Below are 18,002 nucleotides of genomic sequence, written 5' to 3'. Positions count from 1 at the left end.
GCCCTTTTGCCTCTTTGGTGCCGTCGGCGTTCCCACCGGGAACTGATCCCAACATTGTCGCTTGCTTTTAGGGCGGCCAATTAGGAGACTCCATATAATATTAGTGCTTGTTCCCTCTACCCATCTCGAGACTCTCAACTTCATCAGGAATGAACTTGCCCCAGAAGGGGTGCTGCCTCCGTATGAGCATCATCTCCTTAATGGGCCCACCTCTTGTCTCCGTCAAAAACAAGTAGATGAACACTGTCATGATCAACACCAATCCAACAAAGAAGTAGAGTCCGAACTTGAATTTGCAGAGCATCGCCAAGAACATTTGACCAATGAAGAAGGTGAACAACATATTCACTACCACCAGTACTTTGGGCGGCCGACCTGATCTCGAGTCCTTAGTCTAAACATGGCTGGCAAGAAGAGTCAGAATGCCAGTATTAGAATTTAAACAAGCAAAACAGATGATATCACTGGCAATCTAAACGTGGCCAGCCTCCAACCAACTTCATTAGTAACTCCATCCTTCTGCTGTTTGTTCCTCATCTGCAAGGAACGGAAAATAGAAGAAATCAGAAAGAAGAAAGGGGAGGAGAGAAAGGGGAAGGGGAAGAAGAGAGGTCGGGGGAGAGAGAGGGAGGACCTCAATGGAAGTCTGTCACCGCTGTTGTTTGTGTATCGTGAGGTTGGGGAAGATGAACAATGTTTTCTCCCAATTAATAGTTATTACAAGGGTAGTATGGGGATTAAAAAATATTGCAATGGCAGATTTCAACGGAAAGCTAATGGAAGGAGGTCTTTGTCTCATGGTCATAGTACAGGGGGTTCTTTGTAATTTACCCTAGAAATAATTTATATATCCTTTGGCTATTAAACAAAAGAAAATTAGAGAATCATGGTAATCACATTATAAAAAATAACCATCAAAGTTATGAATAAAAGTGGGTGTAGGCCTAGTACAAAATGAAACCCTAATACGACTTCAACAGTCCACCTAGACTCAACAGAATGAGGGAAGAATATTGCTAGGCTAGGCAGAAAAAGAATTATGTATCTGGTCAAAAGGCAACGTTTTGAGTCTTTAAAGCCAGCAAAGCAGATGTTCTACTTTTGTTCTCAGATCAAACTGAAAATTTAAAATCTGCTAATATATTCATAGATATAACTTCCCAAAGAAAATTTTCAAGATGCTGAGAGATAAATTTCCAAGTAGGTCTCACATCCTCAAACTGCTTGACTGAGAAATCAATTATAAAGCACCACTGCCTTCCCTACTTGGATTTAGAAGCTATTTACTGGAGTGTTTTTCCATAAAGGTCAACTAAACACCAAATAGTGTTACATCAATTAGTGGTTTGTTGTATTATGCATTAATTTTTAGAGGATTAAGGGGTTATAAACTTAAAACATCATCTGCTAATAAACTGTGGACCTGTGGTTTCTTATTTTAAGGAACATGTTGATATGGTTTGATCAGATTATCCAAATATGTTTCTTCTTTTTCTCATATTTCAGTGGTAAATCTGTAATATTGGTTTCTGGGCCATAGTTATGTCATTTGGAAACAAACTATATTGTATACAAAAAGGTTTCATAGTTAGATTTCCTTCTACTGAGAGGCATAGGAAAAAGAGAATAATATCAAAATGCTGCTTCATTTGTTTGTGTATAGCTCCAAGTATTTGTAGTATGCACTTTTCCTTGCACTATATATTTAGTTTTTTTGCCTTTCTTATACACTTCAAAATATGTTTGACTGAAGGATGGCTTTATGGGATGAATAATTACTAGACAAACTTAAATTATGTTTTTTATCTCTTGTAGCTTTGCTGATCTCCAAAAGCCACAAGTTGAACTTGATGGCAAGGCATGCGCATCTGTTGGACAGAGTGGTCTTATGGCTCTTTATGATGCACTGTTCAGTCAGGTAAAGCATATTTACAACCTCACCACATAGCATCTATAATGGCAGGTTGCTTCACATGCATAGCATTTCTTTCCTTATTATTAGTGCAATGTCTTTCTCTGAAGTTTTTTTTTTTTTTTTTTTTTGATTTCTCTATGTTCTGCAGCTGGACGTGACCTCATCCCAGCTTCTTGTGACTGATAATGATTTTAGGGATCCTGATTTCAGAATGCAACTATGTGAAACAGTGAAATCATTGTTAGCTCTGAGGGTTATTCCTATTTTTAATGAAAATGATGCAATCAGTACCAGGAAAGCTCCATATGAAGTAAGTTACTTTTGGATTTGGATTTTTCTTTTTAATTGGAGGTCTGTGCGTCATTTAAAGATATCATTTTATCGTATATCACTTTTTCCATTGGTACTTTTTTATGTTTTATAATAGAGAATATGTTGTTCGTTAAAGTTATTCAGAACTTTGAAGCATGAATGGGTCAAGGCTAAGCCACCATGCTTGACTAAGCAGGGTTTTGACCATAGACAAGATTCTGTCCAGGTCAGAAAAAAATTACTGAAGTTGCACTGTCTAAGAGACTAAGAAAAGAGGGTATGCTGCATAACCACTTATTTATTGGTAATATTGCACAACAAAATGAGAAATGCAAACCCGCATATGCTATTTAGGAATGAGTGTTTCTCTAGTGGAAAAAGAGGAGTAGCTACATTTAGATTTTAGAGTAGTTTTTTCTCCTCGTTACAAATGCTGCCTGAAGGCATGCCAGCCATGCCTACAACAACTTAAACTCCCATCCCCCAACCCCAAAGAAAGGATTATGTTGAAACTGAAGAGAGGAGAGGAGACTTGTGTGTTTCAGCAATGAGGGTTCTGAGAAGAGTTTTCGAACTGTCTCTATCTCAGCCCTCTAACACTGTTTTATTAGATATTTTTGAGTAATTATAAGGAGGCCCTTAGTTGGGAATAATTTACAAAGAACTTAAAAAAATAACTTAACATGGACAGGATGGGCCCAAAATAACAAGAAGAATAAACAACCTATGGGCCATTCGGCCCATCTTCTCTACACTCCCCCTCAAGCTGAGCATAGATGTCAATCATGCCAAGCTTGTTGGTATCATGCTGAAGTTTTTCCTTGGGAATGCCTTTGGTAAGAAAATATGCCAACTGTCCTTCAGATGTGATGAAAGGAAGACACACTTCACCCGAAGAGACCCTTTCCCCAATGAAGTGTTGATCAACTTCAATATGCTTGGTTCTATCATGTTGCACTGGGTTGTGAGCAATGTTGATGGCAGCCTGATTATCACAGTATAACATCATTGGCTTGTCATATTCAACTCCAAGTTCTTCCATCAAAGATTTTAGCCATAATAATTCAGAAACCCTATGTGCCATGGCCCTGTATTCTGCTTCAGTAGAAGACCGAGCAACAACCGATTGTTTCTTGCTTCTCCAAGAAACAACATTACCAGCTACCAAGCTGCAATACCCAGATGTAGATCTTCGGTCATCAATGTTCTCGGCCCAGTCAGCATCGGTGTAAGCTTCAAGTTTCATATGACCATGCTTGGAAAACAGAATACCCTTTCCTGGGGAGCCTTTCAAATAACTTAGGATTCTCTCTGCAGCTGCCAAATGAGTGTCTCGAGGAGCATGCATGAATTGGCTAATGCAATTGACTGCATATGCAATATCTGGCCGAGTCATGCATAGATACAAAAGTTTCCCAAGAAGTCTCTGAAAGATTCCTTTGTCTTCTAACAATGTCCCTTCTGAGGCTAAGAGTTTATGACTCATATCAATAGGAGTAGCAGCTGGTCTAGTACCCATCTTTCCAGTTTCAGAGAGCAAGTCAAGAACATACTTTCTTTGGGAGATAAGAATCCCATCCTTGGATCGAGCCACTTCTATGCCAAGAAAGTATCTCAATTCCCCCAAATCTTTAATCTCAAACTCTGTATGGAGAAAATATTTTAGATCTTGAATTCCTGAGGCATCATTACCCGTCACTACAATATCATCTACGTACACAATGAGATATACTACCAGAGGTCCACTCCTCTTCACAAAAAAAGTATGATCGGACTGTATTTGCACATAACCAAAGTTAACAAGTGTTGTTCTAAATCTCTCAAACCATGCTCTACGGGACTGTTTTAGTCCATAAAGAGATTTCTTCAGCCTGCATACCTTCCCTTTTATATCAGTTCCATACATCCCTAGAGGAAGAGACATGTAAACCTCCTCATGTAATTCACCATTCAGAAATGCATTATTCACATCCAATTGATAAAGGGGCCAGTCAAAGTGAGCAGCTAAAGATAGAAGAACCCTCACAAATGTCATCTTGGCAACAGGTGCAAAAGTCTCTAAATAATCAATCCCATATGTCTGTGTATAGCCTTTTGCAACCAGCCTGGCCTTGTACCTTTCAATGGTACCATCAGCTCTGTATTTGATAATAAAGACCCACTTGCAACCAACATGATCCTTCCCTTAAGGCAAATCCATCACTTCCCATGTGTCATTCTTGTGTAGGGCATCTATTTCAGATTTCATAGCATCCCTCCATTCTGGAATCTTAAGAGCTTCTGACACAGACCTGGGAATAGGATGAAAAGCAACAGAAGAGAGATAGGCAAAGTATGAAGGTGAAAGCAAACTGTAAGAAAGGTGCTTGGAAATGCAGTGTGCAGTGCACTTTCGTTTTCCTTTTCTAACAACAATGGGAATATCAAGGTCAGGGATGGATGAATCCAAGGGTGCTGAACCAGTACCTGTTGTCTCTTCTGTGACTGGAAGTGTAGGAGGTTCATGTGTTGTAGGAGAAACAACCTGCACATTTCTGGATCTTTGCCTTTGATACACCTTGGGATTGAGGACAGGACGAGGAGGTAGGGTACCAGGACAAGGAGAATGGAACAACTGATCCAACCTTGATTCATTTGAGGGAGAGGCAGACACATCAAGGGACTCAATAGGGACAGGAAGAGGAAGAGCAAACACCTGTGTCAAATTCTCCCCCTGTGGACAATGTCCTTCAGGAGAGGAACCATAAAAAGGGGAAGACTCATCAAAGGTGACATCCATTGAGACATACCGATTGCCAGACTTTGGATCAAAACAACAATAATCCTTCTGTTTGGGGGAATAACCAAGGAAGATACACTTTTGGGCTTTGGGTTCAAATTTATGCCTTTGAACATTTGGAACATGTACATAACAGGTGCAGCCAAAGACACGAATAGGAATAGGAAAAAGATCTTTGTCTGGATGAAGAAGAGTGAAGGGAGACTTAAAACCCAAAACCCTGGATGGCATGCGGTTTATGAGATAGGTAGCAGTAAGTACAACATCACCCCAAAACCTGGTAGGAACATGTGAGGCAAATAAGATACTTCTTGCAACCTCAACAATATGCCTGTTTTTCCTCTCAGCAACCCCATTCTGTTCTAGGGTCCTAGCACATGAGCTTTGATGAATAACCCCCATGTCAGAAAGATAGCAGGATGGGTTTTTCTCAAAGTATTCTTTTGCATTGTCTGATCTGAAGATTTTAATCCTGGTATCAAATTGGGTTAGAACAAATTCATGGAATTGTTTTACAAGTCTTGGGACTTCATCACGGAATTTCATCAGGAATATCCAAGTGAATCGTGAAAAGTCATCAATAAACATGATAAAATATTTGTAGCCACCCATGGAGGGTAAGTGGTAAGGCCCCCACACATCAAAATGCACAATATTAAAAGGAACAAGAGATCTTTTATTTCTCAAAGGATACTTGCTTCTACAATGCTTTGACAATTCACAAGACTCACAATGAAGACTGGACGGACTAATCCCCTTAAACAGTTCAGGGAATAGATGACTCAAAGCCAAAAAGGACAGATGACCAAAACGACAATGACACAACATAATCTGACTAACAGACTCTGAAGAGACAGATCCAAGAGCAACATTCCCAAGATGATCAATGCATTGTCCCGGAGTATCAAGCAGGTATATTCCATTTGCCTCATGGCCACTCCCAATCACCTTCTGAGACTCCAGATCCTGAAAAACACATTAGGAAGGAAAAAATGTTACACAACAGTTTAGTGACTTGGTTAAATTGCTCACAGACAACAAATTTGTATTTAGTTTAGGTACATGAAGGGCAGAAGGTAGGTACAAGGAATCTGTAGCCTTGATGGTTCCCTTACCAGAGATAGGGGCAAGTGAACCATCAACTAAAGTGATTTTATCACATCCAGGAAGTAAGTCATATGAAACAAACAAGGTAGACAGATTGGTCATATGGTCAGAAGCACCTGAGTCAATAATCCAAGGGATCTTGAGATTACCTGAAGAAGTAGCATGATTAGCAGAAGCCCTTATACCTGAATGAGCAAATGCTGAAGTAGTAGATTTTCCTGAAGGGTTGGTAGCAGAGGTCACATCACTCAGCTGACTGATCATATTCCCAAACTTTTCATATTCTGCTCTCATGGCTGCCAACTGTGCAGAAGCAGACATCTCTTCACTATCTGGCCTGACAGCTACATTTGCACTTCCTGATCTTTTACTATCATATTTTTCTGAAACCTGATGGGAACAAGATTAGGATGTAACTTCCAGCACTTGTCTTTGGTGTGCTTTGGCCTCTTGCAGTACTCACATACAACTTCTTTCTTTCCCGTGCCACTAGAAGTTCCAACATTCTCTTTAGGTTTAATCCCCATATTGGCAAAGTGATCATTAATATCAACCCCTTGAACCTGTATAGCCCTTCTGCTCTCTTCACTACTCACCAATGCATAAGCCTGTGACAAAGATACACACTCCTTGGAAAGAATATTCTGTTTTGTGATATCATATTCCGGGTTTAGTCCGGTTAAGAACTAAAATACCTTGTTTCTTTCAACTAGTTTCCTATAGGTCTCCGCATCATTGGTGGTGTCCCAGATTCTTCACATCACTTCTCAACTTATAGGCTCTGGCCAGATTCTTCTTGCCACAAAGACTTCAAAGTTGAGAAGTATACAGATAATGGTTTCTCCCCCTGTCTCAGATTCTTCACATCACTTCTCAACTTATAGGCTCTGGCCACATTTAGGTTTTGGGAATAGGTTTCAGCAACACTATCCCATATTTCCTTTGCTGAATTCATCCATAGATAGTGCTGGCTGATCTGTGGCTGCATTGAGTTCACAAGCCACCCAATGACAGTGTAATTTTCTTGCATCCACTTCTCGTAGGATGGATCATCTTCTGGGGGAGCCTTCTTACTCCCGGAAATGAACCCCCACTTTCATCTACTACAAACATGAATCTTTACTGATTGTGACCATGCCAGATAGTTAGTTCCATCTAGCTTAATTGTGGTCACAGTCAATAAGGAATCACTTGGAGCCCCTTGACCCAGTCCATATTCAGCACCACTTTTGATTTCAAACTCTGAGGAGTACATCATGTAAACACTCCAAATATGATTTCAGATGACTTCTACAGGTATGCTGGATAAGAACAAGCAATAATTGAGTTCAGCCGACCACAAGGATACAACACACTGAGTTCAGCCGACCACAAGGAGGCAACACACTGAGTTCAAGCTTCAAGAAGAAATCAGAAACTCCTAGGCACTGTGCACTTAGCCGAAGTACCTTTTCAAGGTTGTACACAACCAAGAAGAGTAAGTACCAATCTGTATTGCTGAATAGGCCTTTTCACAAACACAGCGTGGGCAATAGAAACAACCCCACTGTCAAAGAAGAGAAAAGACCCCAAAAAACTGTTCGTACAACCCTCTAAAAACAGCCGAACAAGGGTAACAATACACAACCTTATTACAAGGATGTTTCGGCAGGCTTTAACAGTCCAAGAAGAAGAGAAAAACAACCCAGAAATTTCTGGGTTAAACCAGATTTAATGCAGTTGAAGGTAGTATAGAACAGCTAGGATTTTCGAACACTTCAACAATCCAAACACAGTCGAAGGTAATGCAAAATAGAACCAGAAAACTGAGCACAACTTACAGTTCGAGCTTCAGCAGTCCAAACACAGCCGAGCTTCAATCCTTTTTTTTCTTCTTCTCTGATTCTTCCTGGTCACCGAACCCCTTCTCCAAGAGATTCTAGTCTTGGGCTTGTCCAATGACCTCTAAGAATCAGGCAGTACATGACTAAGCCTCCAGCCCTAGGACGTTCAAGTTCAGATATGCTCTGATACCATGTTGAAACTGAAGAGAGGAGAGGAGACGTGTGTTTCGGCAATGAGGGTTCTGAGAAGAGTTTTCGAATTGTCTCTATCTCAGCCCTCTAACACTGTTTTATTAGATATTTTTGAGTAATTACAAGGAGGCCCTTAGTTGGGCAGAATTTACAAAGAACTTAAAAAAATAACTTAACTTGGACAGGATGGGCCCAAAATAACAAGAAGAATAAACAACCTATGGGCCATTCGGCTCATCTTCTCTACATATTAATTTAGGATAAATGAGCAAGTAAAATGCTCTTTTTTTTGAAAAAAATCAAGATTCATTAAAAAAGGGGGGGGGGGGGGCAAGGGAAGATGTACAAAGCAGGGGAAGAACCCCTATAAATTACAAAGGAGGAAGCTTGTCGCTATAAAAATGCTCTAAGAAAACTCCACATTTAGCTAAGCCATCTGCTGTATGATTGTATTCCCTTGGAATCCAAACTAACTTTACATTTAGGAAGTCCAAATAGTCCATAGCCTCATCAAGATAGTGGCTTAATCTCCAAGGTCCTCCCTCTTTGTCTCTTAACCATTTTATAGTATTGGCTGAATCACCTGCAATGGTTACATTTTGAATTCCCAAATTTTCTATAATTCTGATTCCTGTGAGGGCAGCCATGACTTCAGCCTTTATGGATTCTGCCATGCCAATTGGGCCGCTGAAAGTCCAATTGATGTTTCCTCGTTCGTACCTTAAAGTTCCTCCAATACCAGCTATTCCGGGATTGCCTATAGCACTGCCATCAAAGTTTAAGATCATCACTCCTTCACTGATGGGATCAGGAATTCTCAGGGGTGGTTGATGGAGATGAGGGAGAAATAGAAAGGGGAAAATATCTCTATTGAGGTCATTGGTTGAGACTCCTTTGAACAGATCTGAATTCACCGTCCAAATATTACAAAGGTAAGAAATATCCGAAATTAGCTCCTCCAGGGACCTTAGTTTGTTGTCAAAAAGCCTTTTATTTCTTTCGTCCCAAACACCCCACAGCACTGCATGTAATGCTGATAGCCAGTAGGTTTTACCCCTCTTACTTAACCCCGTTCCTTGCCACTGTTGAAGAAGGTCCTTGACATCCTTTGGTATGAGCAAGTAAAATGGCATGAGCAAGTAAAATGCTCATGCCATTCATGTGTTAGGTAGCTACCCGTTTGCATGTTTAAATATTTTTATGAATTATGTTCCTAATCCAAAAAATACTCCATTCTACTTGTTGAAGCATCAACACCTTTAGATTGCACACTTTTGTCTCACTAAATTAACCCCATTCTTTTAAAAATAATTGAAACACTACCTGAGGAGGTTTTGTCTTTTTTCCTCCTCTCAGCCCCTATTCTCAGAATATTTTTCTCTTTAATCTCTTTTCTTAGGTAAAATAAAATTTTACATTATTAAAATAATTGTGAACTTGTTTATTTCTCTCTAAAAGGGTTATTAGCTAATGATGGTCCCAGATATTTGGGGTATTGGGAGGGGTATATTGGATATGGATCTAACATTTGACATTTTACCATTATACTGAGCAATGGCCCCTAACCCCTCTTTCTCTCTCAAAAGAATTATAATAAAATTATATTCTTAATGGAGTTTTGTTTCTAAATAAGAAACCACGCAAACTTTTAACCTGGGCCTCCCCCACCCCTTCCTCCACTCCCAAAAGAAAGGGAATAGAAAGAAAGAGATAAGAATAATAATATATGCATTAGTATAACAATATCAATGCAACTTCAGACCACCTTATTTTCTTATTTTTTTACTGAAGTTTACAGTCCAGGCTTTGATGATTTGTTTCTTAGCAACACATACCAGTTAAGATTAGCCTAAAGGCTTTTTTCGGATCATTTCATTAATCTTAGCCTTAATGTCTTGCATTTGGATTATTGGACAAAATTTGAGTGAGGGATTTTCTTTGTTTATCTGAAGTTTGTGGCAATGGTATGATGACACGATATGATGATGATGCAGCAGTTGTTATGAATATGGTTGAGAAGGAAATTGAGTTGGTGCAGTTGCTTGGAAACTGAGAAATTGAATTTTGCTAAAATAGTTTCGTTAGTCCTATTATATTGTTCAACCACCATCTTTGGTTAGTGGTCATATTATTTTTATTTCTTTATTGATGTATGTTATCCTGTATGGCAGTTGTTTTTCTCTTCCCTACCCTATGGGGGTTAGGAATTGTCATATTATCTGAACTCTGCAAAATGAATTTATGAGCTTGATCTTGTTACTGATAAAGATGTCATTTTGAGAGGTCCAATATGATAGTCTGAAATCTACCAAATTAATTGCACTCTGACTTTTTGATTTTTCGAGACACGGTGTACTAAGCTTTTTGACATTGGGATTGCACATTCTGGTTTCTCAGGGCATAATGTTTCATTTTTTTTTTTTTTTTGTATCAGACTAGGATTTTCTTTTGAATATATTTTCTCTCCTATATTATTATAAAAAGCATTTCAAAAACCTTGGATGGTTGTGATTTACTAAAGAAAAACTTTGGATGGTTGTGATCCATGATATTGTAACCTATGGGACCATTTCAGTTGGTAGCCCGATGAGAAGTCCTTACTTATCTATCATTGTTGATTATCTTGGGCATGGATGCTCATTGAAAAAGAGCAGAATTGTGGACTTTTTGAATCACTTATTCTAGTTTAGCTTGCTACCGTATTTGATTATTACCTCAGTTTTTCTGACTTGCCCTTGATGTAGTGTTACCATCTCATTTTGTAAGACAGTTTTGGATTTTCACACAACTTTTTAGAATGTTCTAACTGGTACCGAATCTCATTTCAATGGATGAAGATGAATGAATACAAAAAGTTTAGATGGATAGGCTCTAATATAATGTAATTTTTAATGCACTAGCACAAAATAAAATGGGAAGGATACCAATTGAATGGAATATAAAAATTGGTTTGACATGTAGATTTTTAGAGCTTTTGATTCCTCCAACTTCTGACTGTACGATGGAAGAGGCTTTGACAAGGTTTTCACAACCAGCACAATGGAAGAGGTTGGAGAAGATTGGAGCAAAATGTTTCTTATTCGAGGATCTCACAGTTAGGGGGAAGTTGTCTTCGAAGATTAGGGAGATGAAAATAGCTGTGGTGCTGTTTGTAGCGCTTTGATACTGTTGCTTGGTTCAATAATTTTGTTGATGAGGCTTTATATTTGGATAGGGAAAAGGGTTTGCAGAGGTCAAAAGAGGTAGAAGGAAGAAAATTCATTGCAGAAAGAAAGGAGAATAGAAAAGTAACTAGTCTGTTTTCCTGAAGGAAAAAAAAGTAGTTTTGGGTGGGGTTTGATTTTTAAAGTACTACAGAATTTTCTTATGTGCATGGAAGAAGCTTGTAAAGAACCTAAGGCAGCTGAGGCTCTAAATGATAAAGTTGGTTAAAGGATGACCGTTCGAGAGATTTTGTTAACTGTGGTAAGGGGTGCTGGTAATTGTAGGTTGGAAGTTCATGGTTAGAAGAGAGATTAGGAGAAGATGTTTGTGGTTGGGGTGAAAGAAGACGTTTAGGATTGGAAGAATGTGGCAACCGGCAACTGAAGTATTCAAAGGCTTAAATCTGAAAGGGACTATGATTTTCGCACCTTTTGTGAAGTGAAAAACGCTCATTGATTTGGTAGATAAGGAGCTGGAGTTAGGAGCGACAAATATTAGTTCAGACAATGGTAATATTCTAGTTTCAAGATGGTTTCCATTGTCCAATGTGAAGTTTTACATGGAAGATAATGAAATCTATCGAACTATAGGGCTCCCATTCAATCTGTGGAAACAAGAAACATTCTCCTCCATTGTGTTGATCTGTGGAGGCTGTTTGGATGAAACTTTCACTTGTGACCATTCCACAACAATTCTTCTTAATGGGGGCTGGAGGAGATACCAAGGAAGGTAGAAGTGGTAGTCGATAAGTTTTACCACTCAGTTTGGTTGGCGATCTCTATTGAATTGTCTCTCTAATTGGAGGCTAACAAAGAGGAAACATGGGGTGGAATAAGATTGGTTACATGGCAGAAAGAGATTGGATTATTTCAAAATCTTTGCAAAGTTACCAAAGGAGGTGCTAAAACAAGGTACAATAAAAGCCAGGGGTGGAAGAAGATTGGTTATATGGCAGTAAGAGATTGGATTATTTCAAAATCTTTGTATGGTTACCAAAGGAGGAGGCGCTAAGATGAGGTTGTTTGCCTAGCAAAGGGAGAAGGGTTAGCTTGTGATGGGTATTTGCTCAGATTGCTACCAATGGCAGAAGATCTCTGTCAGTTGTGCAAGAGTTTGAATGTCTTTAAGAGAATTTCAAAAGGTCTGGGAAGAGACTTCCAGTCGACCTGAGTTGATGGTATTGAACAAGGGGTTATGAGCCAGTAGGTATGTCCTTAAGTGATTACGTGAGGAGGAAATTAAATGGGCCTATCTCAAGTTTAGTGGGCCTTATTTGATTGGGCTTTCTTTTGAGAGGCTGTTCGAGAAGTCATGTGGTGACTAATTGGGTCATGTGCGGGGAAGTTAAGAGAGGTGATGATATACTAAAGGCTCCATCTATCATTGTCTACCTCTAAAAGGTTGAAAAACTCTGGTATACTTCAGAAGAAGATATAGATTTAGCAGTTGACCAAATGTTGGGGCAAACAAAAAAGGCTACATTCAAATGTTTTGAGGGAGAGGAAGAGGGTGATTTTTAAGAATCATTCTTTAAGGAAAATATTCAAGATTTGGTAAAGGTAAAACAGAAGTATGGGAATGGGTGATTACCAAATTTTCAAGGGAAGTGGGTGAGAGCTGCTTGAGAAGTGACACCAAGTCCATGGAGTTGAGGGCTAGTTCATCTTCAGAGGAGAAATCATGTGAACATGTAGGCAAGGGGAAATCATCTCCGGAAGTTACAGGATCTATGAATGAAAATGGTGAGGAAGGGAAAGAGAATTCTAGTGTAGAAGAACAAGCAAGTCTGGTATTATCTGAATTCAGGGGAGGGGTTGCAATAGTAGAGGACAAACAAATGTCAGTATTAGAAGACTCTGATGCACAACAACCTTGTCTTACTAGTGATAGGATAGTGGACGTGCTTTTAGTTTCAAGGTTTGAAAAGCAAGATTGCAATGCAATTGAGTCTGGGGGTACGGAGGTAGCTCTGCAAACAATCTTTCTTGGGAGGAGCTAGTGATGGCTTCAGGTGAGATTGAATTTTCAGCCTTGAAGATTGGAGGTAGTGAGATGATTGTGGGAAAAAAAGAGCTCAAGTTTACTACAGTAGTTGAAAATTCATAAGGGGATGTGGGCTTAATGGATCAATCTTTAGTCACCCAGGTGTCTATTGAAAAATTGGGATGGATTCTGGGAGGAAAGGATATGTAAGTTTGCTTGGTGAGAACAGTAAAAGTGTTGGGGCTTCGGTTAGTTTGGAAAAATCCCACATGTTCAAACAATGGATAATTAGTTCATGTTACTAAAGTATTTCATCATTTGAAAGGTCTCTTTAGAGATGGTCCTTGCAATAAGTTCAAGAGGATTTATAAGAGGAAGGAAAGGAAGTCCAGGAATAAAAGGCAGAGCTCAACTAGAAGCTGTAGTACTCTGGCTACATTGAGGATTGTGGTGAGAAAAAAAGGAAATGGGATCTTATATTGAAGCTCAAAAAGAAGATGCTGGGCAGAGAGAAGAGGAGATGTCGGGACAAGAGGATGATTTAGAGGAAAACAAGACTGAAGAGGAGAAGAAAGATGAGGAGGTAATTGTTGATAAAAAGGGAAAATAGAAGAAAATGTGGATTTGGAAAAGATAGTGGAAACTGAAGTCCAAGCAAGCGAGTTATTAGGGTTATCTGTTTTAAGAGGGGAAGAATTTGTGAGAAAAATGCTCCAGGAATTGGAATAGAGATATCCTTTGAACAAAGAAAGCTAAGGGGAGACCTGAATGGTGAAAGTTGTTGGGGTCATTGTTGGTCTAGGGATTTTAAGGGGGGTTGCTGGGTCTTCAAGTGCTTTGGGTTTTGGTGGCAAGTCTTGTTTGTGTTTGTAAAAATGGGAAGAAAAGTCTGTATTAATAGGGTTGGGGGGTCTTGGTGGTGTAGATATTTGGTTTTGAATTTCTATGGGTGATATCTTGTCACCTTATTATAAATTCTTCTTAAATTTTTGTTTTTTATCTATAGAGGCAATAATATTAGAAAGTTGGTCCTGGTCTTTCTCCCAAATTTTATTTAAGTAGTCATATCCTTGAACCATTATAGGTTCCATATCTGACGACAATTTGTTTCAAAGGACCTTTTGGTACATATTTCGCTTCATACTTAGTTTTTTTTTTATAAGTTCGCTTCATACTTAGTTCATTACCTTTTTATGTTTCTCATCCGTTATTTCTACTGTTGAATTCTCATTGCGAACAATATTTGCAGGATTCTTCTGGTATATTCTGGGATAATGACAGTCTAGCAGCTTTACTAGCTTTGGAGCTGAAAGCTGACCTTCTTGTCTTGTTAAGTGATGTGGAAGGCCTATATAGTGGTCCTCCCAGTGATCCACATTCAAAGTTAATCCATACCTATATCAGAGAAAAGCATCAAGGAGAAATCACATTTGGTGATAAGTCCAGGGTGGGAAGAGGTGGCATGACTGCTAAAGTGAAAGCTGCTGTTTATGCAGCATATGCTGGTATTCCTGTTGTCATCACAAGGTATATGTCTATTTCATTCATAATGTGTTCTGGAATTCAATGCATATCTTGCTCTGAATTCATGCTCTTTAATTATTATGTGGTTGATGACAATTTATTTTAGTTCTAATGACACAAAAGGTTGCTTTCAGTGTTTCCTGTGGTGTTCCATTGCTAAGCAACGGGTTTCTAGGAGATGTAAATCAGTCCTCTAATATCAGATTTAAAATCAGTGATTAACAGAACAAATCAGAGCTGAATAATAATGCAAGAGATGTGTATGTCGAAGAGAAGAGGTAAGAGGAGTCAAAAAATGATACACCCTTCTACTCTAACCCTATTTATTAATCTCTAAAAATTAATGATGACAAGTATGCCCTTAAGTGGGCGGCCAGCTTGGCAATTACATAAAGAAAATAAAAACAAGAATAAATAACAGGCCCATTAAGTGAGGCCCATCAACATAAAATAAAAGATAAGAAAGGATATCACACAAGAGGCTGTTAGGGCCCATTCGGCCCAGTCTCTTTACACTCCCCCTCAAGCTGAGCATAGATGTCAATCATGCCCAACTTGCTTATATAGTGGGTCAGTTTCCCTTTGGGAACTCCCTTGGTCAAGATATCTGCCAGTTGCTCTTCTGATGTGATAAATGGCAAACAAACTTTTCCTGAAGAGACTCTTTCCCTTATGAAATGCCTATCAACCTCAATGTGCTTAGTTCTGTCATGTTGAACAGGATTATGTGCAATGTTGATAGCAGCTTGATTGTCACAATAGAGCATCATTGGTTTCTCGTAGTCCACCCCCAATTCCTCTAGAAGAGATCGTAGCCATAGTAGTTCTGATACACCATGAGCCATAGCCCTGTATTCTGCTTAAGCTGAGGATTTAGCAACTACTGATTGTTTCTTACTTCTCCAAGACACAATATTTTCAGCCACCAGAGCACAATAACCAGAGGTGGACCTCCTGTCATCAACACATCTTGCCCAATCTGCATTAGTAAAGGCCTCCAGCTTCATGTGATCATGCTTAGCAAATAGAATACCTTTCCTTGGAGTACCTTTCAAGTAGCACAAGACCCTTTCCGTAGTAGCAAGATGAGTATCTCTAGGCGAATGCATAAACTAACTAATAACACTTACTGCATAGGAAATATCTGGCCGAGTCATGCAAAGATATAACAACTTCTCAAGCAGTCTCTGGAACACTCCCTTATCAGACAAAGGTTCACCATCTGTGGTAGAAAGTTTATGATTAGGATCAATGGGAGTGGAGACGGGTTTAACTCCAAGTTTACCAGTTTCAGCAAGAAGATCAAGGACATATTTGTGCTAAGATATGAAAGTACCCTCCTTAGACCGAGCAACTGTTAGACAGTTTTGTATGCCCTTAGCTTCAATCAAAATTGATGTACTTTATGAGTTTATTGTAAATGAATAAAAGTACATATTTGATTCATGTTCCCTTAGTATGTTTCTGTGTAATACCCTTAAACTGGACACTTATTGAGACTCGTGTTAGTTTAGAATGTTCACAGCCAGTGGGTCGGTCTGGGGAGACCTATCCTGACAAGGCTGACACTATGGTGCCACCAAGTCAGTTGGGGTGGCTTGTCTCAACTACTGGGGTGAGACCCTAGGCACATATAGTGTGGAATTAATTGAATCTTTGAACTGGACCAGATTTCCAGTATTACTCTGGACCTTGGAGATTGATGGGCAAAACTGGAAAGTTATACCCGACCCCTAGACTCGATTATGATACTGCACTAGGTGTTGGATCGGGCTGTCTTTGATGTACCAATCAATGAGATCCTTAGCGGGGGTTAAAACCTGGGTATGTTGGGACAATCCGAGAATTCATCTGAGTGGGTGATCATAGTGACAGGATCAGCCCCTTTGTCGGAAAAAGGTAATGATCGAGGATGCACTCTCACTGTTGGAAACCAAGACTGCCGGTAGCCGATTTCAACCGTTGAAATTTGTTTTGCAAAATATATTTTATATGAGATATAAAAGTATATATATTATGGTTTCTAAAATGTTTGCAAAAGGGTTTTAATTCCCGGGATCCATATAAGTGGAGAGTGCAACACTGTTCCTTGCAGCCGAGGGAGAGGTCCTCTCTTGTCGGGCAGTGTATGATCATTATGGGCTGAGAGGTTAAGTGTAAGACCATTGAGGATAATACCTGATGGGCTAATCTTGCATCTGCCCACAGTCCCTGGGTGTTACAATGTGGCTTGGCCCAGGGACCACTTAGGGTAAGTGTTGGGCCCATAGAGCCCATTTGATGGGTTTCAAGGGGTGCACTGTCTTTAACAGTGTATTCGACCAGGCCTTGTAACAAAGGTTGGGCCGAACCCATGTGGCTGATGTGTAGATCAATGCTAGGGTCCCATGCCATACAAGGAAGCCCAGCTGGGCAACAGTTAGGAAGGTTAAGTGAGTACATAAGCTTAATGGGCCTAAAGCCCATTTCGAACTGGGCTATTAATTTAGTTGATTAAAGGGGCGAATTCTGAGATGGATTAGCAGTTAGGAAAGGGTCTTAGTCCTATCCACTCAGAGAGTCCAGATTTAAATGTGATTCAGATCTAGAAACCTCGTAATAAGATTAGGATAAAGCTAATCTAATCTACAGATAAGATAAGGGTTTATCCTTATCATTAGAAGAGAAGGCTGATCCAAATATGATTTGAATAAGCACCTCCTAATGAGATTAGGAGCTGATCTTTTCAAGTTAACAAAAAGAAGGAGGGGGCGGTAGCCTAGAGAGAGAGACCAAGAAACACATCAGATCCTCTTTAGTGCTGAAATCAAGAAGAGAGAATTCTGCACCCTGCGAATACTCTCTTGCCGCCTCCCTGCTCTTGCCGCCCTGTTTGCCAATTCGATCTCCAGCTGTGGGAGAAGTCAAGATTGGATCTTGACATCAATTCTTTGAGAAAGGATTGAAAAGGAAGCTGTGCTCACGTTCCATCCTGCTGTTTCTTGGGAAGGACAGAGTTCTTGGGGAAGAACACTGCTGATTCTGCTCCATCCTGCACTGCGCCATCTTCAGTGGGAGCAGTCTTTGGATTCTTCCTTGGGCGTGAACACCTTCGTTGGGAGATATTGCTTCTCCGTATCAGGTATCATTCTCTCCCATTCCTTTTGGTTCAAATCTGGTTCAG

At 39.6% G+C, this 18,002-nt stretch overlaps 1 protein-coding gene across 5 annotated transcripts in view; it reads left to right on the top strand.

Moving 5' to 3' along the window:
- Positions 1–18,002, top strand: part of LOC148849222 (delta-1-pyrroline-5-carboxylate synthase) — a 53,939-nt gene that overhangs the window by 13,081 nt on the left and 22,856 nt on the right. For all 5 annotated transcript variants that reach the window (XM_088949101.1, XM_088949100.1, XM_088949103.1 and 2 more), the window contains 3 exons: positions 1,816–1,918; positions 2,064–2,225; positions 14,565–14,842. In XM_088949101.1, the coding sequence (XP_088805227.1) occupies positions 1,816–1,918; positions 2,064–2,225; positions 14,565–14,842 (543 nt within the window). The remainder of the gene's footprint in view (positions 1–1,815; positions 1,919–2,063; positions 2,226–14,564; positions 14,843–18,002) is intronic.

The sequence above is a fragment of the Nelumbo lutea genome, chromosome 6, assembly GCF_056320005.1.
Source record: "Nelumbo lutea isolate HS-2025 chromosome 6, American lotus-T2T, whole genome shotgun sequence".
Lineage (NCBI taxonomy): Eukaryota > Viridiplantae > Streptophyta > Magnoliopsida > Proteales > Nelumbonaceae > Nelumbo > Nelumbo lutea.
This window is presented reverse-complemented; position numbering and strand designations above follow the sequence as displayed.